The sequence below is a fragment of the Corapipo altera genome, unplaced genomic scaffold, assembly GCF_003945725.1.
Source record: "Corapipo altera isolate COAL_440 unplaced genomic scaffold, ASM394572v1 76, whole genome shotgun sequence".
Classification (NCBI taxonomy): domain Eukaryota; kingdom Metazoa; phylum Chordata; class Aves; order Passeriformes; family Pipridae; genus Corapipo; species Corapipo altera.
Genome location: NW_020884964.1, coordinates 918,343 through 940,941, shown reverse-complemented (window position 1 = coordinate 940,941; position 22,599 = coordinate 918,343). Strand labels below are relative to the sequence as shown.

The following is a 22,599-nucleotide window of genomic DNA, read 5'->3' as shown; positions in this document are numbered from 1 at the left end:
CTGGCTGCCATGTGCTGCCAAGAGTGGCCTGTCACGCTCACAAGGGAAAGGCCACCATGCTGTGTCCTTAGATGATCTTTCCTCTTTTCAGCAGCATTCCTGCTCACCCATGCTTAAATAATGTACTGCTCCAGTCTTTGCTATGAACCATTTTCATGCTCATCCTGAGACCAGCATGAAGGAAGACCACAGAAGTGAAGCAGGGACACCTCTCAGTGCTGTGCTCCAGGGTTACAGTTTAACCTGAAGCTGAACTAAAGGACAAATTATTTTTCTTCACCACTGGTCTTCTAAGAGCAAGGAACAGAAACTCTCATTGATATGCTGCTGCATATTTAAACTGCAAAGCAGCTCCAGCCTCCCCATCAGAAACGAGGATACGGATCATTGCTCTGCAAGTCCTGAGGCTCTACTGTTCATACTGCAACTGCTTAAAATGTACATTCCTTTATTTCTCTAATCAAAATGTGTTCCTTTAACCAGTCAGCAGCTTGAGTTAATCACCAACCTGTGTGCAAAAGCTGTGATCGACTATGCCCCACTCGGTTAAGTAGATGCAGGACCTTACTCAAACTGCTTGAACGTGCGTGGCAGCAGAGAGAGTGAGCAGACTTTAGATTATATTGCTGGAAAAAGAAATTTACTTTTTACTTCACATCTGTATTCTTTTGCAATAGTTCTTTCTTCTCCTTTTCAGGATGCCAACTACTTATTGAGAGGGTAGATTATTAAATTATTTGGTGACTAATTTAGCTTTTTTGTTTCCAACAGTAATTTCCTAACACCTTCTATGGAGCTGTAATAGCCTGGATGGTGAAAGGAGAGAAGGAGCTGACTTGTTCCTTTAGCAATTGGAGCCACTCCACAGGTGTATCAACTGCTGCAGAGTACCTGGAGATCTGATCAGTTCTTGCAGGTTGGTGCTTAAATGATAATTTTCTCCTATAGGAAAGATGCAGATCTCAAAATCCTCCCTTCCCTTTAAGTTATGCCATGAAAATATGTGTCCATCAGAGCCACTGAGCTAGATTCACTGTCAGAGGGTAGAAATGTCCCTTTCTAACTGCAGCTGAGTGCAGGCCCTGCAGGAAGAAGACGTGACACACACACAGCAGTCTCCATTTTTTCTATTATTTACAAAGGCAGTTTAGACAGGAAAACCCTACAAAGCTGGGAAAGTCAGCACAGGATGCCTGCAGTGTCAGTCTAAGGTGCACTGTGCTGCAGCAGAGTGTCCGGGTGGTCTTGGCAGGATGTGTGTGCACCAGATTTTGTAGAAATCAAATCACTAGGTTTTTGTTGGAGAAAGCAAAGGTGCAGCCAACAAAGAGGTCCTGGGGCTCCTGAAGATCTTTGTTTTGGATTAGAACAAAGGGACTTCATGCCAATCTGACTTGGTGCTACATTAACAGATTCCTCTACTTCCCATTACTTGCAGCAGCCTGGTGTGCAGCCATTTTACTTGATTGCACAAACAAATGAAAACTATTTTGTAAGTAAACTGGTCCTGGCCAAAGCTTGTTTTCTTGTCCATCATAAATGTGAACACTGATCCTACCTTAGAGTGAAAGGACATCAGCCACTTCCATTTCTTTTGCTGTGTGGGATCATGGGTCCTAAGCCAGTGCTTGTATGCTGTCTGCTTCCTAGACAGATCCTCCAGACATGACTAATGCCCCTTCCTACCGCTTCCCCTATCTCATGGAACTAACCAGTGCTGTTGGGAAACTAGCAGGGCATGCCCTCCCCAACAGGCCACAATCTCACAGAGTCTCAGCATGGCTGGCAGAGCTGGGTAGGGAGAGTATCAGTCAACAGCCCCAGACAAAGGGAAAGGATGAACCAGGACCAGAGTCCTTCCAGAGAGCCTGGTCTGGAGCAGGAGAAGGACTGGAGACAAAACTACAAGGTAGGTCCTAGGTCTGTGCAGCAGCCAGGACAGGAGACAGGAACATGTCTAACACAGCTCAGATGGGGATAGGAAACACAGGCCTGAGCATAAATGAAGTCCTGGGTCATAAGCAAGAAGCTGCATGGGTGGCAGGTGAAGGGCAGTTAACAGGCATCCCCCATGGAAGCTCTGGGACAGATCCTAGGAATAGGTTTAGGCTGGTTTGCTTTCAGTGCAGGATGAACTCCTGACCTGCTGTTGTGCTCAGTGCCTCTGAGGCTGGGGACACTGGTGCAGCTTCCTCCAGTGGGAGCAACCCTGTAGGACCCCAGCACTGACCCTGCTCTGAGCTGGGGCTTTGACTAGAGACCTCCAGAGGTCTCTTCCAGCCTGAATTATGCTTTGAGCCTGTGGACACTATAACACAGGGGTTTGGACTCTTTTAGCTTGTTATTTTAAATCTGAGGCTTTACCTCATTGTTTTAAATACAAATTGGTGAATTTAAATAGCTGGATTCCTTTGCATTATTTTCTCTTTGAGATTTTTTGTACATAATGAAACCTGTGTAGATGCTGTAAGTGTCTCTTCATCTCTTTGTGCTCTCTGCAACCTGACACATTTTAGCAGTTTCCTCGAAGCTACAGGCTTGGAGGTCTATCCTTGGGTCTAGCTATCCTGGGGTCTAGCTGACTCCTGGGCCCTACTGTGAGAGTGCATCGCAGTTACCCGCTGACAGGTAGATGAAGGCAAGAGTAGGAATGACAAGTGTGAGCCATGTTTCCTTGCAGTACAGGCTTCCCCTGCAGTTTGAGGCTCTCTTGTGGCTTGCCTTTTCTGTAATGGGGCTTTTCTTATCTCGAAATACCTTGAGGTGATTGCAGAAGAAAGGTCTCTGAGCCCAACAGTCTCTTTGGCTTTTCCAGCTAATAACAAAAGCTGGTCCAAGTAAAGATACCCCCTCCTCCTAAAAACCTGTCTTTTTCATATTTCGTTGAACTGTTCCAGTAAGAGCAGCCTGTTTCAGTTTCTTCCTCCACTCACCTTCTCACTTGATAGAGTGCCTCAGGCAACATTGTACCCAGCACCCTGTATCTGACAAACATGTATTCCAGAGAATGTCCCATTTCACTGTCTACGGGTGGTGATGAAGCCCCTTGGCAAACCCTCCTGCTGGCAGCCAATCCATGAAGTTCTGAAATATTTCTCAATTTCCCAGTTTATGCTGCTCAGCTTTAATTTTCATCTGCCTGATACTGACACAGACTTTAAGGAGCTTCTTGGTCCCATTGTTTCTTTCTATGATTTTGGATTCTTCACTAGAGTCAAATGTGTTTTCTTTTGGCTATAGGAGAAAGAATAAAACCTATCATCATAGGAAACACCTTTCCAAGGGAGAACTTATTTGACAGATCTCACCTGTGAACTATGCAGCTCAGTTTATAATTGTGGATCAGTGTTTTTTGGATGCTTAGTCAATTGCTGTATATGATTAGCTATGATCAATGTAAAAATAAAAAGCGACCATACTTACCTAACAAAGACAGCTTCCAAAAAATCACATTGACTGGGACAGATTATATTCTTACCCTCTAGGTTTCTTATAATCTGAAATCTCAGAAAAAGCACTTATATTGTGTGTTAGACCATGATGCTAGTTAAGGTATTTTACCATAAACTCAAATGTTTAAAATAGGTATTTCAGTCACAACTGAAATTGTTTTTCCACAGGCGAAGGTAACATTGTTGAGATGGTGACACTGAAGAGCAAGAGGATTCACAGACAAAAAAAAAAAAAAAAGGCAGCAGAGAAGATGAGATGGAAACTGAGCAACAATAGAATGAGGCTGTTTCAGGGAGCCATGGACACTGACACCCACTTGCCAGCAGATTGTGTACCTGCTGTGTGCCTGCGAGGTGGCCATGAGTTTATGAATCTTTAGCCAAGTAATGAGTTTGAGCCCTGTCCTACCTGTGCCAGGCCACAAAGGACAGCTTGTAAGCTGTATCTCACCCTGCCTGCATCGTGCCAAATAAAGGTGCCCAAGTGACAGTGGTGAAAGGGTGTGAACTTAAAAATTGATGAAAACAATCCTTCATAGCTTCTGTGTTCCCTGTTCAACTACCTCTTCCCAAAGCTAGATAAGAAACTGCTACTACGTGTGGTCTGCACACGATAGACATGAGGGAAATTGCACAGTTAAAGGACTGTTGTAAGAGCATTGTCCTCAGCTGACATGTCAGATTGTCAGAGAGTATTAAAAGTCAAACCATGCCACATTACTGGTTTGCTTCTGCTCCACTTCCTGCATATTAATGTGCAGGTTCAACTGCAGCCCCAGCTGGTTGGTCTCAGCACAGACAAGGTCAGAGAGATATTGTTATGATCCCAGTGGTGCTCAAATTGGGAAAACCATACAAAACGGAAGAGCAAGAGACTAGTCATGTGAAACACTGTCCCTGACCAGCTCTGGAGCTCAGTGAAGATCCCCCAGGCAGGTCCCAGTTGGACTGCATGGACCAGCTAGATGTGGGTCCTGTAAACATCTCTACAAACGCTACTTTTAAAATTTTTATTTTAGTTTGGTTTTATTTTGTTAAAAAAGCAGGCTTTGCTCTCTGAAAGATGCTGTTTTGGAACTGGATGACTGAGCCTGCTGCCTGACGTGTGGTTGTGAACAAGATTCATTGTTCAGGAACATGTCTTGCATGAATAGCAACAGGCCCACTCTGGTGCATTCCTCCGAGGTGTTCCTCTGATTTTGCCTGCTTGCATGGATCAGAAGGCCCTAGAGAAGAGAGAGCCACTTTTACCACTGTGACACAGGGAAAGGCTGCCAGCAAATCACACAGCTCTGAGCTTTTGCAGGCCTGTTTACAGGCACCACGTAGAAGCTGCATCAGTGCTCATATAGAAACAATGTAATGCTTGGTCCTTGCCAGCAGTGTTTTGGGGTTAGTCACAGCCAACGGAGTTGACATGATGTAGAAAAAAAAGAACACACCTTGTGAGGAGATTTTATGACAACCTTGGCACAACTCTGCAGGAGGTTTCAGAGAAGGAAGGAGAGGCAGAGCTGCCACACAGCTGGAATGAAACCCAAGCACAATTGTAGACAAGGTCCCCTGGCAGCAATTCAGGTGGTATTTCTGCTTCACATGTGGCAACACCAATAAATAGGAGAAGACACCAATGAAAAGGTAGACAGGCTTTTAATGGCATGATCGAGAATCCCCTTTTAATAACAAATCTAATGACAACTGTGTCTGGTATGAACAAGAAATGGCATCATCATTTATTTTTCTTTAAGATGCAATCTGAAATTATGACAAATGCCAGGTGGATCTGTACACAGACAGGGCCTCTGTGATGCATGCCAGATTTTATGGCCAAGAAATTTGCCATGCAGTTGAACCGGATTGTGGTTCCTCAGTCGGAGTCCTACATTCTGTTTGCAGAGTGTAAACATTCTCCAGCTGCTTTCCTAAAGAATGCAAAGAAGATATGTAGAGAGACTTAGCCTTTGGACCCAGTCACATTTCCAGGCAGGCAGTACCAAGGAGCAGAAGTCCTGTCTCCAGAGTGTGCCAGAGGCAAAGGAAAATATCGGTGTGCCAGATACAATGTCTAGTGTAGAATCACATGCTATCGTGTTAAAAGGAGATATATAAAATTATCTGTGTTTCCACCTCCAATTCCTGTCTGGAGAAGAAGCAGCCCGGGTCCCAGAGCACAGTAGTGTCGCTGACACTGTTTTTCACACACATGGCTGAGCCTGGACTCCTCCACTAAACCTCCATGTCCTGCAGAGCTCATCCCCCCTCTGCAGGCAATAGTCCCAGAGCCCATGCCGTGCACCTTGGCCTCACCTACCCATGTGCTGAGTAAATGTTAGCCCCTGCCTCTTCCAGTGACCCATGTCAGACCTTCCTGTGCTCCAGGCAGGGGCAATATGAACAAGGCCAGAGGTAGAGCAGCAACTGAGAAGCCCCACGCTGATATCAGTCCAGCAGTACCTTCACCAAAGCAGAGGTCTCACACCTGCAGGCCCCTCTGGTTTAGGAGCTAAGAGCAGGAGCAGTTATTATCTCGGTCCCTACCAGGAACCCAGTTCTGCATTTGCTTTGGTAGCTCCCTTCCTCCTTTCAGCACAGAGGGCATTGATATTTACTTTAAACCTGCTTTCCAGACATTTGCAGCTCCAGAAATAAAAGGGATGTTCCTCTTATGACCAAGAGCACTGGCCTGCATGATGCAGGGCATGCTGCATAGGTTGGTGGTCAAGTCTGCCTCAAGCTCTGCAGAATCCAAGAGGGCTTCAATCCCCCAAGCAGAGAGGGGCTGACCTGCAGGGAGTATATGGTGACTTTGAAGACAAGATTTGCTAGAGGAGATACATTAGGAATGAAGGGACAGGAGAGTGATGGTGTTCAAATCACTGTCATTTCATGGGATTTTGGCTGTACTCTGGATCACAGCTCACATCAGGCTGGCAACAACAGATATTCTCTGGCCTAGCAAAGATACCAATGCCAAAGCTCATAGTGAAGTCTTAACGTCAGTTGGCTCTGCTGTCACTGTCAGCGTAGTCCCAGACCCTTGGAGTGCAGCAACAGGCTAACAAAGAGCACAACAACTATTTGGGGTTCTGCAGAGGACCTCGGGAACCAGCACAGGGTGAACCCACAGGCTTCCACCCAGAAGCCCAGTTACAAGCAGGCACCCCAAGAGGAAAGGTCTGAACAGGAGGCCAAGCTCTCTCCCTCTTATGGAGCTGTAAGAGCAGCTGGAAAACAGATAGAGCACCGGCATGTTTCAGTTAAGCCAGAAGAAATTCATTTGATACCAGACTCATCATGTCCACAATGGGACTTTTACTGTGTTCACAAGATTAATTTAACTGCAGGTGATTGATGTGTAGGGCAAGGCCTTAGGTGAGCATTGTTGCCTATACATGTAGAATAGTTGTGGGATCATGCCATGGGTCAGTAAACTATACAGAGAAGAAAGAAGTGCACTAAGGAACCACTGAGCTGCTACTGGAGCAGGATCTACACTGAGAAAACACCTCTGTGTTGGAAAGGAGAAACATGAAAGATTCTCTTGCCTTGATACAACTTGCATTCAATTGAAATGTTTCACCACCAAACTCTCAATGCTTGTGTTAGTCAAGGGCAGCAGTGACACTTCAGATCCTGATCCATGCCCCACAGAGATGTATGTCATTCCGGGAGCTATTACAGGTCACATGGCAAGTATGACAGCTGCCAACCCCCCAAGCTGGGGTGCTTTGGCCCTAGTTCGTGCTCAGGCAAGTGGAGCCTCACAGCTCACATGCACTTTGGTAGGGTGGTAGCCTGTTCCTACACCCACATTCACTGCACACAGCAGTCAGTCCTGCACACATTAGAAGTCACAGTATCAGAAGACTTCCTTGAAAATAGCAGGATCCTTTCTAACCTTTAGCCACTATATATAATGGTCACTAGTTATATTATATTGTTATAATAACATATATATTATAATATTCTTTATTTAGAAAGTCTCCTGCCCCTCACAGATTCCAAGCACAACTGACTCAGAGACATCTGTTACCAAAACACCTTTTGCACGAAGGTAAGCAGAAGTGTTTTTATGCTGCCAACCAGACAAATCAGTTAAGCAGCTCCATCCATCCGTGTATTTGAGCCTCTCCACGGTATTAGTCTGAGTGGTGGCATTGGTCCTTTTTCTTCTGCTGCTCATACAATCTGTTGTCACACTGGCTTAGCGCTGACAACTCAGATTTGCCACTTGGCACATCCCCCCTGTATCCCTGTTTCTTTGCAATCAACTCCTGACCAGGCAACAGCCACTGACTCTTTTTACCAGCCAGTGTGCCACCTTCTCTCGGCTGGCAGACAAAACCCCTGCAATGTGAAGACTCAGCATGACACCAGGCAGTCCCAAAGACACTTATAGTCCCAACACATATGGGACCCCATAAAGCTCCCCTGAACTAGACCTGTCTGTTCCCACTGCCCATGCCAATGCACACACAGATGTAGGCACAGTGGTAGCTTGTCCCAGGAGTTCCCTCAAAACACACATGGGCACAATTACCTGCAGCTGGCCAGGACAGACCCTGAAGCAAAGACACTGATGGGAACCATGTAGCTTGAGGCTGTTTCTAGAAATTCTCACAAACATGGGAAAGTTCTGGGAAACCTGCTTCTCTTTCCCTGACCCCACACGTGTTTTTTTATTCTTCCTAGACATTTCCTATGCTCTGGTCAGCTCTGTCTTCTCTTCAAACTTCTCTCCTCTGCAGTGCAGCAAGGACACAGCTACACGCCAACAGCAGTATTTGAGCAGTCCCATGTGTCCTCGAGGCTTGACAGAGTTTGCACAGGACTGATTGCAGAGAACAGCAGGGTCTTGCCTCCCCACCTTTCTGGGATATGATAGCCCATGCTGTTCTGTGAGGCCAGACTAAATCATCTGGCATTCCTCCACCACTAAACTTCTCCCTAACATCACAGCTTCATTCCCTCTTGTCCCCAGACATGATCTCCTGTGTTTGCTCCAACTATGGCAGGTGCCCTTCCAACTTCCCTGCAGGGCAGTGGAAGAAGAGAGGAGCCAGAGGAGTTGTTAACCCTTTTAGAGGGCTGTTTCCCCGTAGTACTACCAGAGAGTATCCCTGCTGATCTACCTGCCGGAAAATGTCTCTTGAGAGACAAACAAGAGGACTGTGAACTCCTGCAAACAGGGTGTGCTGCTCCCCAGTGATGGGAGTACCCTGGGGTACCACCCCAGAAGACATGACCTGGAGACACCATGCTTTTGATGCACTCTTCTGTTCCGCTCCATGTCAGAGACAGCTGGGAAGCAGGAAGGTGCTGGGGCAGGGAGTCTGGTAGCATGACCACAAGGAGAGATGACTAATGCTAGTCCCAGATCTCTGTGGGTTCAGCTGCACCCTGTTATTTTTTGTGCTGCTGATCTTTCTCTGGCTTTTTGAAAACTGTGGGACTTGTCTCATGCCTCTCCAGCCTATGACAGCTTTGGCACGAGTCCTGGTGGGACCAGGAATCTACTGCACCACAAGGAGATGATACCTTGGTGTCATCAGCATCTTGCCTGCTACTTGTGGCTGGGTCATGGTAGAAAGACCCCTTAGAATAAAGCTTAGAAACCTTTTAGTAAGAAAAAGTCCCCACATTTCTGTAGAAGTTTCACTGGAGGATTGCTTCACAACTAAAAGCTTGCCCAATTTCTTCCTCTGCTGTTCTCAGCTACTCCCTCCTTCATGTGCCAGATGGAAGATCATAGAACCCTAGAATGGTTTGGGTTGGAAAAGACTGTAAAATCATCTGGTTCCAACCCCACTCCCATGGGCAGGGACACCTTCCACAAGAGCAGGCTACTCAGGTCCCTGTCCAACCTGACCTTGTCTCTGCCCTGGAGCTTCCTCCCTGACACGGGTATAGGTGTGCCACCAAAAACTCTCCTTTAAACTTTCTCTTGAACAAATACTTTGATTGTGCTTTATTGGCTTCCCATGATGAGGCAGGTTTGCTAACCCTGTTAATAGTCCTGTAGTCTTCTTTCCAAGCTCTTTTGGTGTCATTTTTGGCAGGTGCATCTAAGACCTGGATGGAGATCTGGTAAAGGCTTCACGACAAAGTCTTACCATCTGAACACACTAAAATTAATAGCCCTCTGATAAATTAATAGGAGTCCCATTATGATTTATGTTTCTCAGAAGAATCTGTGTTTGTGTTTATTCTGTTTTCTAGTTTCTAAACCTGCAGGACATATTTAGGTTCTATTCTGATCCACACTTCAAACTCATATGACATTATAGTGCCACTAGAAGTGGTCACACTCTCTGTCCTCTCCTTCTTCTGTTGTGTGACCAAATGGTGAACCTGACTGATGAACTGAACCAGATGAAAACCAAACCAGAAAACCAGAGCTGTTGTCTTTATGCTGAATAAGCATTTCCAGCCACTTTAACAAATAACTGCTCCATTGTGAGGTTGTAGAAGTGCAATGAGGCAGCTGGAATTTGGAGGGATGTTGCTTTTGGTAGCAACATCTGCACAGTCCATCAAACCACAGCCTGAGTTCCCTCTGGGTTGCCAATGCTGCTCTGCAAAGATGAGGGCATGTGTTTTTAGAGTGGAAGCTCTGCTGTTTACCCAACCAGGATGAACCATGTCATTGGAAAACATTTTGAACTAGGTGAAACAAATTCTTAGCATTGGCAACTGCCATATAAAGAGGTAACTCCTGTGTCCTGTTTCTAGACATTTCCCTGTTCGGGTGTCCAAGGGGCATCCTTTTCTCTCAGCCACCCTGTCACAGCTCTCATGCTCCTTTCCAGGACAGTTCCTGGAATATCCTATAGATATGAACAACTTCAGGATTTCTTGGACTCAATAGCCATCAGTGTGACTGCTTGCATTCATGTCCAAATGAATCAAGGTTATTACTGTCCAGACTCCTTTCATCAGGCTTTGTTGTCTGCAAATAGAAAATATTTGCAGGTAGTTGCAGCTGCAAGAATAGGTGTACAGAGCAGCTGTGTTTTTGTTCTGCCTCATGCAGAGCCTCTTTTAGGCATGACAATGGTGTGAAGCCTAAACTATTTGGATCTGGACTATTTTCTCATGTGAGGTGCGGTAAAAATTTTGTCTACTTCAAGATCTCTTCAAATGTGTCCAGGTCCTCCTCACTTTTATTTTCAAGCCTTCCTAATTAGTTTGGGGGCTAAAAAGTTGAATGATTTAGTTCTAGCTGAGTGCTAAGCTTCTGCTCTGATAATACTACTTGAAGAGCACAGTCCTTGCTTTTATGTTCACGCTGTTAGTGCTGACACAACATGTGGCAGAGTTGAGCACCAAGAAAAAGACAGAAACCTGACCTCTGCCACTCAACCCACTATACTCTTGGATAGAAATGCACAGGGTATTCACAGCGTGCCAGCAAACCTCTCCTTGCAAAGCAGCATCTTTTGGGTATACTACAGGATAATAACTTCCCACTCTGCCACGTAGGGGAACTTTCAACCACAGTGCCAAAATTCACAAACACCAAGAGCGTGACAATAAAACACAAGAAATTTAGGTGCAAGGGGCACCAAAGCTAAAGGCATCCAGTGACTATTCACATCTTCACGATGGAGCTGTGTTTGGTGGAATACAGGTCTGTGGCACCAACCACACTCAGCGCCAGAGGGACCACCCTTGTTGGGAGATGTGGTGTCCACAGATCACAGTCTGGTGTTTGAGACAGAAGTGGCTGCAGTGTGCTCCCTTCTACATTAATTAGCAAGACCTCTTGATTTCCCAGCAAGCTGCCAATACATCTCTACTTCCACCTGAGTACCCACCACACAAGTGTCTGCTGAAACAGCAGCAGTGTCAACTGAGCAGCAGTGCCAGATGGCATCCTCTGTGGGACATATTGGAGCAGGTAGGAGCATCCAGCAAGAACTGCCTGTCTCCCAATGCCCAACTGTAGAGAGATCTCTGGAAAGAAGAGCCCCCTCCACTTTGCTGCTTCTCTTCTCTCAGCACACAAGGACACATCCCCCCCTCTTGGCTAAGCTGGAGGCAATCCCCTGCTAACAGAGATGGCAGGAGGTGAGCCAACATTCAGGTAGATGGCAGCGCCCAAGCCTGGTGTTTTCCCAGCAAGGAGAAAGGAGGGAGCTGCCTGAAGGACAGGAGCCTTCCTCTTTAGCAGGCCTTGCTCTCTTCTCCTCTGCTCCTCTTTCCACAGCTGGGGGCGGTGTTGGAGACTGGTATTGCTAACAGAGAGAGGGGAATCCCTGGGGAGGGAGGAGGGCCAGGCACTGGGCAGGCTGCCTGGGGTCACTGTTTGGTGCTGTGCGCTAGCAAGCGTGAGCTGTGGGCTGGATGTCTCCCTTGAAGAAGGCTCCGTGGCTCAGAGGCTGTCAGGCCCGTGGGAGCTGATTGCAGTGTGGAGTGAGAGTGTGAGTGAAGCATTGAAGTACAGCTACCGCTATACACTCGTGGGTCCAGCATGGAAGGCTGTGCTGCAGCATCTCAAGTGTATACTATATTCAGAAGTTACCCAGTGTGTTGGGCTCGCAGAAGAAGATCATTATCTGGCAGCTGCCTTACTTTCCAGGGACATCTGCTTTCCTTTGGTTGCTGGACTCTGAGTCTGGGTTTTTCCTCTTTGTCGTTTTTTGGCCATGCTAGGAGATGGCAGGGAATCTCCTGTTGGCCCCTGAGCCTGAACTGAGGGCTGAGGTCGGGGGGAAGGAGGAACTCGCTGAGGAGCAGTCCCTGGCTTATGCTGTCGGCAGGGAGAAGGACTTTCCCTCCGAGGTGGCAGCTGGCTTCTGGGGGACGTACTGGGGTTCCTTGAAGGAAGGACAGGGCTCCGAGGGGATGCACCGCTGGACCTCCGTGAGCTGCTCCGTGGAGGAAGAGAAGTAGAACTTGGTGAAGAAGGAAGCCGGCTTTGTACCTGCGTTATTCGGCATTCATTTGGGACACCTCCAGCTGGTCTCTGTGTCTGAAGCCTGCATGGGAAGAAAAGAGGGAGGATGAAGGGGAGTTTCTGCAAGGGGCATCTGCTTTTAGCAGGATCAGACCAAGTGAAAGAGTTTGTGGAAGGAAAGCCAGGGCAAGTGAAGAGAGGCTTCAAAAAAAGAAGACAGAGAGGTGAAAATTACACTCACCGCTGAGCTGAAATGACAGTAGGAAACAAGGATGGACCATGCATTCAAGCTGAGTGAAGGGTGAAGTCATGGGAGAAGAGCAGAGCCATGGCTCTGTCTCCTCAAAAAGCCCAACACTTCACATTTCTCACCGTTTTGATCTTACCTGCAGACAGCAGCTGCATCCTGCGGGGAGTTGCACAGCCCTGCAATTGCAACAGCCACGGAGATCTCTGACCTTGCTGCCTCCAGTGGTGTTTTCACTGGTGTGACGGGACGAGGAATTCTGCTCTTTGTGCTTATGGGTCTTTCTTCTTTCCCCAGGAGCGCAGCCTTCTTCCCTCCCTTCCTTGGGATGGAATCATCAGAGTCATGGGTGTCCTCCTCAGAACCAGTGGCTGACAGGGTTTCTGAGGCTCGCCGTCTCTCGTCGCTGGAGGAGGCTGAGGAGGAGGCCCCAGAGGCCAGCCGGATGAGGCGGTTCTGTCTCTTCTCCATCACCAGGCGAGCCAAGTCAGGTTGCTTTGCCCTCTTATAAAGCCTTTCTTTGGCTGAGAGTGAAGTTGAAAGATCTGAGCCGGTGTCTTCCTCAGAGAACAAAATGGGTATCCGACTTCTATACCTGGAGCCCAGCAGCCTCCTGGGGCCCTGCTGTGGTGTGTCAAGAAGGGTCTCTTCTCGCTTAAGGTGTCCTGCTACTGATGCTGGCTTCTCAAGGCCAGTCTCCCTTGTAACCACCTTACCAGGCTCTTCCAAATCCAGCGAGAGCACCACTTTGCTGGAGAGCTTCTGCTTGTCCTCAGGAGGCTTTGCTATGCCGTTGGGAAGGGCCAGCTGCTCCCCCACTGTCTCTGAGGTGGTTTCAATGTGATTAGCTGAAAGTGCACAGCTCTCAGTCTCTGCCCCTTCTAGCCCCGAATGTATGCTTCCATTCTCTACCAGCACCAGGTTGTCCTCCAGCTCTTCTTCAATAATTACTTCCTCAAACTGTCCCGGAGGGCAGTACTCCTCATGCCGCATCAGCTGGCTGCTGGAAGACATGACATTTAAGTGGGTCTTTTCAGCAATATGAACAAATGTGCGCTCAACTTTGGTAAAGGGGGAGGAAGCTGTAGCCACTGCCACGGGAGGCTTTGGTTCAGATTTAAGGACTGAGGACAGGGTCCCTGGCTCAGATACATCCAGTTGGCTACCCATAGGCTGAGGCCGCTCGCTCTGAGGTGTCAGTGCAGCAAGAGTGCCCAGATCAACTTCTGGAGCTATGTCTGTGGCCACAGGAGACTTTTTCAGATCACCTGGTGAAAACAGCACTAGTGTTTTTGAGCCTTCCTCCAGCTCCACATCCCCGTCAGCAGTGGATGCTCGACCCTTCGATCCCTTCTGGTCATCAGCCAGGAGTGTGGATGGTGCACACTCCTGGCTGCGCTCTGTGCTTTTTTGACTCAGGTCACTGCTGGAACCACTGTGCATGTCAATCTCATTGCTTCCCTCCTCCCCTTCATCCTCCTCATCTTCCTCCTCCTCGTAGTCTTCCTCGTCTTCTTCCTCCTCCTCTTTTCCATTAATTTCCAGATAAGGTTCCAGAGGTTTGCAAGGAGCAGTCAAGACAATATTTGAAAAATCAACTTTCTTTATCCGCTGGGATACCTTAGGCTTTTCCCAGTAGTCTGACATGTCTTTTCTGAAGTCTTGATAAGGCAAACTTAAAGGGACTACCTTGGGCAGGCCATTCATTTCAAACGACTTCAGCATATATGCCTGCAAGAAGACAGATGTGACAAAAGAGAGTTAGTTAGTATTCAGACACAACGTTGACACAGAAGACATCAGGATAAACAGCAGTGGGAAGAATCTGTGGAAAGTATCTAGCCCACCACTCTTCCAAAATACATGCCTGAGCAGTGGTCACTCCATCATTTGATTCATACAAAACTTAAAAAGCAGAGATTCACAGTTACTTACCAATGAAGGCAAAAAAATGTGCCAGAGAAGTTCATTTGTTAGCGGTCTTGAACCTGGACCAAATAGAACTGTTTTCAAGCAATTCTTCAGGATTTTTTTACATTTCCCAATCTTCTTCAGTATTTCTACATTTATTTCAGTATTTATATATCTACATATTCACTCCTTTACTGGAACCACTCAGCAACTCTCTTTTATGCCCAAGGCCATAGTGAACTCAAGAGGCACCTCTGGGCTAGAGGCACTCCTAACTTCCTTATCACTTTCCATTGCCATCCACCATTGTTCCTGGGGCAGTAATGCTTGTAGTGTTACTGCATTCTGCTGCTGCACTATCCATCTCCTCTTCTGCTCCTACATCCCTCCAGCAACTCCTCTTTCTGTCTTCTACAGGGTTCTGTGTTCACTAAAATCATCAGCAAGTCATGAAAGCTGGCACATAAAGTGTCATTATCAGACTCTAGCGTGTCCAACCATGAGAAGCAAAGGGTGGACAGGATAGGTGGTGGGGGCAGTCTTTTTCCAGTCTGTGGCAGAGAGACTGCCTGTAAGGTTCCAGGAACAGGCTGTGAAATGGCTGCAAACGACACTGCAGAAAAATAACAGTTCACACACACATGCACACATTTGACCAAACAAGACCAAAGGACAAAATAAATAGGGAATGCCCACTGAAGCTTGGCCTAATTAACAATTGGTTGTAAATGGAAATCACATCAGCACCACTCCGCAGAATGGATTTAAAAACAAATAATTTAGATTATGCTTCTATTAGGGCTGGAAAACTGTAACCTCTCCATTAACTCAACTGGTCAATAATGCATTACATGTTACCCTTGAAAAGATTTAATCATGAACAGATGGACTCTAAACATCTGCGTTTTCAAGTGGCATTTGACAGCATCAGAGGATATTTAGGATACACAAGCCTAACAACTAAACAAGCACCCACTTAACTATGAGAACTCCAGAGCTGCCACACCTCCCACTTTCACCCAGCTATGGGAACAGATCTTTTTGTCTCCAGGGGGAAGAAAAAGCCCTCAGTGGCTTTTCAGTCCAATGGCACAATTTCAAATTGTGCCAAAAATCTGCATGTTATTCCATGCTGAGCAACTGCCCTACTATTATGCCTGAAAAATGTGAGATTTTTATGCTCATGTACAACAGGAACATTTCAAATAGACTGGTGGGCAGCATTGAGATGTTCTGCATGGTGTTAAGTTGTTATCCAGTTAATATTTCTTTTTATATCTTATAAATTAAAACACAGGCTGGATTTGGCAATATCTATGGAGTCCAAAGCTGCTTCTCTTCTTTCATTAAAGCTGAAGCCTGTCCCTGAAGATGGCCCTGTATTAGCCTAATTTCAGTTTTCACTGACTACTCTACCTTCTGTATCAGGATGACACATGTGGAACTTTGAGGCACTTACCATCCCTTGCAAAGGAAGTTATCCACTTGGCTTCTTCCCTCAGCCATTTCTTGGAAATTAGTCCATTAAATAGCCTAAGATTGGATTCTGTCTATTGGCTGGGTTTGGTTTTCCCAAGAAATAGATCCTGAACAAACAAACTCCCACAGTGGGACTGGGACCTGACCTTGCCTTGTGCTGAGCTTCCCATTGGAATGAGTTTCACAACCCCAACAACGGTTCCTCTGCTGCTCAATGGCATCCCATTTTCTAGATGCTGTGGTTGATGATGCAGATGGATGATTGCTGCTTTCTCTTTGCATATTGAAGTACGCTCCTATCTAAACCTTCGAATCTCCTCCCAGCCCTTAGCTTGTGTGATCTCATCTGCTTTGTGGTCAAGGTGAACTGAATCCAGTCCTGCAATGCACATCCTATATAGGCCAGAGATTCGGTTTCTGTGCCCTGCAGTCTTGTCCCACCACCAGCTCTGTCTCCAGCAGCCCCTCTTTCCTCAATAGCTCCTTCCCTTGCAAGACATCAGAAGCTTTTCTGAGATGAGACCTGCACTAAGCAATAAGATATGACATGGACAGCAGGATGTTGCTGTAAGAAAAAATAATGGCTTTTTATTTCTTGTGCTCTAGTGCCCCTTTGCTGTTGTTGAGTCATGTTGTAGATACTTTTCTAACCTCCATGTACTACCACTTCTACAAATTCCTTGCAGTATTTAGCAAATGGACTGCCTTTCTATCTGTCATTTAAATTTCTCCATGTATTTTCTATTTTTCCTGCATGGACACAGCACCCTAAACACAGCAGTGATTGCTTGGCTTCTGCCTACCTTTGGGAGACTTGGACTGCTTAACTGTTGCATGCAGTACCCCAAAATTGCCAGAATGCATTCCTTAAAGGAGCTTGAGACAGTGGCTGCTTTGCCACTCTAAATGCACCATGGAGAAAGTCCAAAGAGCACAAATATCCAACTAAAAGAAACTTTGTTGAACCAAGTATTATTGTAACACATATTTTCTTATCTTCACTACTATCATCACCTGAAGCTGTTAAGAAGGGAGACTGTCCTAAGGCATCAGAGTCTGACGCTGTCTTCACTGTTGAGTTAATGTGATCAGCAGCCTGCTGCAAGTGGTCACTCTGCTTAACAAGGTGTTCCCAGTTTGAACACCTCACTAGAGAAACTTGGGTCCTGTCTTGACAGTTATTATGTGTCTTTTGTACTAAAGTATACTCAATTGCCCTAGGACTATTCCCTAAAGGCCAGAGAAAAACTTTTCTGCTATGCTGTTCTGATGGGGAGAACTGAGGGAAGATGTCAGAAGACTGGGAGTGGAGAGGCTTAGCCTGGATCTTAAAGTTGTAGAATAAAAAAGGTATAAGGAATCTCTGGAGGTCTCTGCTCCAATCACCCCTCAAAGCAGGACCAACTTAGACCTGGCTGCGATGGGCCATGTCCGGCAGAGTTTTGAGTATCTCCAAGGATGGAGATACCACAACCTCTCTGGGACCCCCTCCTAGCATTTGAGGCTCTTCATGGTTAAAGGGGTGAGGGTTTTAATATATTAATTCCTATATCTAACTTTTCTTTAATGCAACTCATTTTTGCATCTCAACCTTTCACTGCACACCCCTGAGAAGAGTCTGGCATCTCCCTTCATCAGACAGTTCAAGGGTGTGGAGCTCACAGCTGGCGATGGCACAGTTGAGAGACTCTGGGTAAGAATCAAGGGGCAAACAAATAAGGCTGATGTCGTCATGGGAGTCTGCTATAGACCTCCCAGCAAGGATGATGACACTGACAAATTATTCTTTGAGGAACTAAGGGACACTTAGACAACTGCCGTTGTCCTTACGAGGGATTTCAATTTGCCAGAAATTAACTGGGACCACCACACAGCTGGTACAGAAGATTCCTAAAATACCTGGATGACAACTTCATGGAACAGGTCCTAAGGGAGCTGATTCAGAAAAATGCCCTCCTTGATCTGCTGCTTGTCAACAGAGGGGATCTCTTGAGCAAAGTGGAAATTGGTGGCTGCCTCGGTCACAGTGACCACAAAGTGATCAAGTTTAAAATCTCTACCAACAGGAGGGAAAGTGCCAGCAAAACCTCAACTCCAGACATGAGAACAGAATTCAGGTTGCTCAGAGAATTAGTAAGTAAGGTCTCCTGGAAAAATGTTTCTGCACATGCTATGGTCCCTCAGTGCTGGTCACTTTTTAAACATCACCTCCTTAGGGCACAGGAACAGGCAATTCCCAAATGTCAGAAGTCAAGCAGGCGAGGCAGAAGGCCAGCTTGGCTTGAGCAGGGATCTTCTCTTGGAAATAAGGCAAAAAGGAAGGCGTATGCCCGGTGGAAGCAAGGTCAAGTGACATGAGAGGAATATGGAGATGCTGCTTGTCACTGTAGGGAGAAAGATTGTGCAGCCAACTGGAGTTGAAGCTGGTCAGAAAAATGTAGGGAACAACAAAGGAGTTTTTTCAAATATATTAAGGGCAAGAGGCAGTTATAGAAATATCGTCGGCCTGTTACAGGATGGGGATGGTCACCTCACAAACAGGGACAGAGACAAGGCAGAGGTGTTTAACACTTTCTTTACCTCTATCTTCAACACAGATGACAGAACGAGGGGGTCTCAGTGCTCTGAGCTGCAGGACCATGACTGCAATAACGATCAACTCCCAGTCAACCATGAAATTGTGTGGGATCTGCTGCTCCAGCTGGATCCCTACAAAACTATGGAGTGTGATGGGATTCATCCAAGAATCCTCAAAGAGCTGTCTGATATCATTGTAAAAGCTCTCTTGATGATTTTTGAGTGGCCTTGCAAATCCAGAGAGGTCCCAGCTGACTGGAAGCTGGCAAACTATGTCCTGATTTTCAAGAAGGGCGAGAAGGAAGACCCTGGAAACTACAGGGCTGTCAGTCTCACTTCAGTGCCTGGTAAAGTTATGGAGAAAATTATTCTGGGAGGTATTTAAAAACACCTGAAGGACAATGCAGTCATTGGTCACAGCCAGCACGGCTTCGTGAGAGGAAAGTCCTGCTTATCAAACCTGATTTCCTTTTATGACAACCCACCTAGTTGATCCAGGGAAGCCAGTGGACACCATCTTTTTGGATTTCAGTAAAGCTTTTGATACTGTCTCTCACAGGATCCTTCTGGACAAAATGTCCAGCCCACAGCTGGATAAACACATCATGTGGTGGGTGAGCAATTGGCTGATGGGTCAAGCACAGAGGGTAATAGTGAACGGGGTAACATCAGACTGGAGACCTGTCACTAGTGGGGTTCCACAGGGACCCATCTCGAGCCCTGTGCTCTTCAACATCTTCATAAATTACTTGGACACAGGACTGGAAGGAATCCTGTGCAAGTCTGCAGATGACACAAAACTGGGAGGAGCTGTTGACTCCCTTGAAGGCAGGGAGGCCCTGCAGAGAGACCTTGATAAATGGGTAATCACCAACCACATGAAGTTCAACAACGGGAAGTGCCAGATTCATCATGTGGGATGGGGCAACCCCAGATGTACATACAGACTGGGGAATGAGTTGCTGGAAAGCAGCGCTGTGGAAAGGGACCTGGGGGTCCTGGCTGACAGCAAGTTGAACACGAGTTAGCGGTGCCCTGGCAGCCAAGAGGGCCAACCAGGGCCAACCATCAGGCAAAGCATTGCCAGCTGGTCGAGTGAGGTGATTGTCCTGCTCTGCTCTGCACTGGGGCGGCCTCACTTTGAATATTGTGTGCAGTTTTGGTCACTGCAATATAAGAAAGATACTAAGCTATTAGAGTGTCTGAAGGAGGGCAATGAAGATGGTGAGGGGCCTTGAGTGGAAGCTGTATGAGGAGCAGCTGAGGTCACTTGGTCTGTTCAGCCTGGAGAAGAGGGGACTGAGGAGAGAGCTCAATGGAGTTTACAACTTCCTCATGAGGGGAAGAGGAGGGGCAGGCACTGATCTCTGTGGTGACCAGTGACAGGACCTGAAGGAATGGCCTGAAGCTGTGTCAGGAGAGGTTTAGGTTGGATATTAGAAAAAGGGTCTTCACCCAGAGGGTGGTTAGGTGCTGGAACAGGCTCCCCAGGGAAGTGGTCACAGCACCAAGCCTGACAGAGTTCAAGAAGCGTTTGGATGATACTCTCAGGCACAAGGTGTGGCTCTTTGGGAGGGTCCTGTGCAGAGCTAAGGATTGGACTTAATGATCCTTGTGGGTCCCTTCCAACTTGGCATATTCTGTGATTCTGTGAACAGCATGTGAATATATTAGAATTGTTAATAAAAGAACTGAGGTTGTGCCAGCAGCTCGGTTCCCTACATCCAACCAACCTTATTCACAGAGAATGGGGATTCAGTGAGCATGGCTCTCCAGGAAATCTATGGCAAAAGGGCCAGAAGAGCTGGACATACCACTGGAGTTAAGCTCCCACTCTTTCAGTAACACCAAAATGAGACACTCTGATCTTGAAAAGGGTTTGCTGTCCCTGGTGCAAGTGGTGAAAAAGGTGGAACAGATAAAAAGAGGACAGAGTGTGATTATGAGGGGACCTTCCCATCTCCTAGATGCAGTTCATAAGGGTACAGTGTCACCTGCAGGCACTGCTCATAAACCTACAGTGGTTTATCTATCTGGGAGGTATCAATGGAATTATGAAAGAATGGTTCAGCACATTTCCCCTCCCAGGTGAAATTCAGAGTGGCAAAGGCTTACATTTCACAGCCATGGTATTTCAAGCTTGGTCCAAAGAGGATGGAACCCAATGGGTATTTTGCATTCCATAATATCCCCAGGCTAATGGTCTTGTTGAACACTCCAATGGGTTAGTTAAGTGATTTTTTAAAACCCGTGAGCCTGGATGGCATCTGTGGCATCTGTGACTGTCTACTGCCATCTATCAGTTATATAATAGATGGAGTGGAAATGGTTGTCTGAAAATTAAGGCCTTCTTTGGCTCTGCTTTGATGCAGAAAGAAAGCTGGGGGAACAACCTACTGGCTTCTATGCTGACCAGCCTCTGTCAGTTAAAATGCCTCAAACTGGGACAGTGACAATGGTATTAACAACCCTGAAAACTCCTTATGCCTGGGAAGCAAGAGGTAGTTCAGAAAAAATATATCGGATCAGTACCAGGTGGATTATACCCTGAATTTAACCTAACCTTTCTGGCATTTGTCCACTTTTTGCCTTAGCAGGAGAATTGTATCTGGATGAACTGCATGTAGAGTGAAGAACCGCCATATACAGAGCCAGAGTGCCTACGAGGTGGTAGTTTTTGGTGATAGTACATATGCTTCTTGATTTCATGATAAATTTGGAAACCGAAATTCCAATTATAATGTAGATGAAGTACTGTTATTCTTACTAGATGGAGGGTCAGGTCTTGTTTCCAATTTTATGCTGCAGTTAATCCAAGCTTTTGGATAAACATAAAATGTTAGTCAAATCACTGCATGTTTATCTTTTCCTCAGTATGCCAACTCACCAGTACCTTTGGAAATATTAACTATGGATTTGACCAAAACTTGGGAGATGTTGTGGAAAAAACACAGAAATCTGACTTGGGGAACTGAGGAAGGAAAATATATTTTAAAGTGGATCAACAATAATACAACTATATGAAATTGCAACATCACTAAGCCATCATTAAAATTTGGGACTAATAGTGAAACAATTTATGTGATTCATCCTCCTCCCCAGGACACGTGTACTAATACACCATGAGGAATGCGTATTCCAAGGGTATAGGGAGTGCCACACTGTGGTGTCTGGTATTATACGTGACCTACCAACTGGAGCATTAATTGGGAAGGAACAATTGGGTTACCAGATGTTCCCATAGAGGTTGATATCGGTACACAAATTTTAATCTTTCTCACTTGAACAGCCTGAAATATCATAATTGGAAAGTTTATAACTGAAACTCCAACAAAACTGAAATTCAGAGATTGGACTCTCAGATTAGGTTGTATTTGTCGGAACTCCAGTTGATGGCATTCCAAGATGGAATGATGTTATATAATCTTACTGGACAAATCAAAGCACTGACTAATGCAACTCACGTGGGACTGAAGGAAGGTTCAAAGGTACAATTACAGGCAACATCAAAAATTGCTGTGCAAAACAGACTAATGTTAAACTTTTACTATTTCCTGAAAATGGAGTGTGTGGATATTTGAGTTTGTCTAATGACACCTGCTGCATTCACATACCAAATGTAACTAAAGATCTTTATAACCAACTAGATCACATGAAGTATGCAAAAGCAAGTAGAGATCTTAGAAGTAGTATGGAAAACAAATGGTTAAACAAGCTTCTTGTTAGGTTAGGATTTTTGTTTATTGGCTGGCTACAAAGCTTATCACAATCTTTGTTATTAATCTTTGTTGCACTTATTGTATTTTGTGCATTATTATCATATATGTGATCAACAATAACCCAGGTTATCTGTCAGGTATGCATAAGATTTGTGTGGATGGAAATAAAAAATGTGGAAGAGGAGGACAAGGAATCTCCCTAGAGAGATACCCCAAAAGTCAATTATATGAAGTTAAATGAACTTATGATGTCCCCTATGATCAAGAAAGAGAAACACACAGCTCGTGATGTCCCTCAATGTGAGATAATATTAT

General features: G+C 46.0%; 1 protein-coding gene and 1 long non-coding RNA gene across 6 annotated transcripts in view; one reads left to right on the top strand and one right to left on the bottom strand.

Annotated features, from left to right (window-relative positions):
* The first annotated feature begins 556 nt into the window (after nt 1-556).
* On the top strand, nt 557-4,191 carry LOC113957314. Its single transcript, XR_003531121.1, has 3 exons — nt 557-602; nt 772-916; nt 3,621-4,191. It is a non-coding gene; the product is annotated as an uncharacterized LOC113957314 (long non-coding RNA).
* A 4,667-nt stretch (nt 4,192-8,858) lies between these two features.
* TTBK1 (tau tubulin kinase 1) overlaps nt 8,859-22,599 on the bottom strand; it is a 105,296-nt gene continuing 91,555 nt past the window's right edge. For all 5 annotated transcript variants that reach the window (XM_027664568.1, XM_027664567.1, XM_027664569.1 and 2 more), the window contains 2 exons: nt 12,738-14,329; nt 8,859-12,433 (listed from right to left, as the gene is read on the bottom strand). In XM_027664568.1, coding sequence (XP_027520369.1) covers nt 12,007-12,433; nt 12,738-14,329 — 2,019 coding nt within the window. In that variant the 3' untranslated portion in view covers nt 8,859-12,006. The remainder of the gene's footprint in view (nt 12,434-12,737; nt 14,330-22,599) is intronic.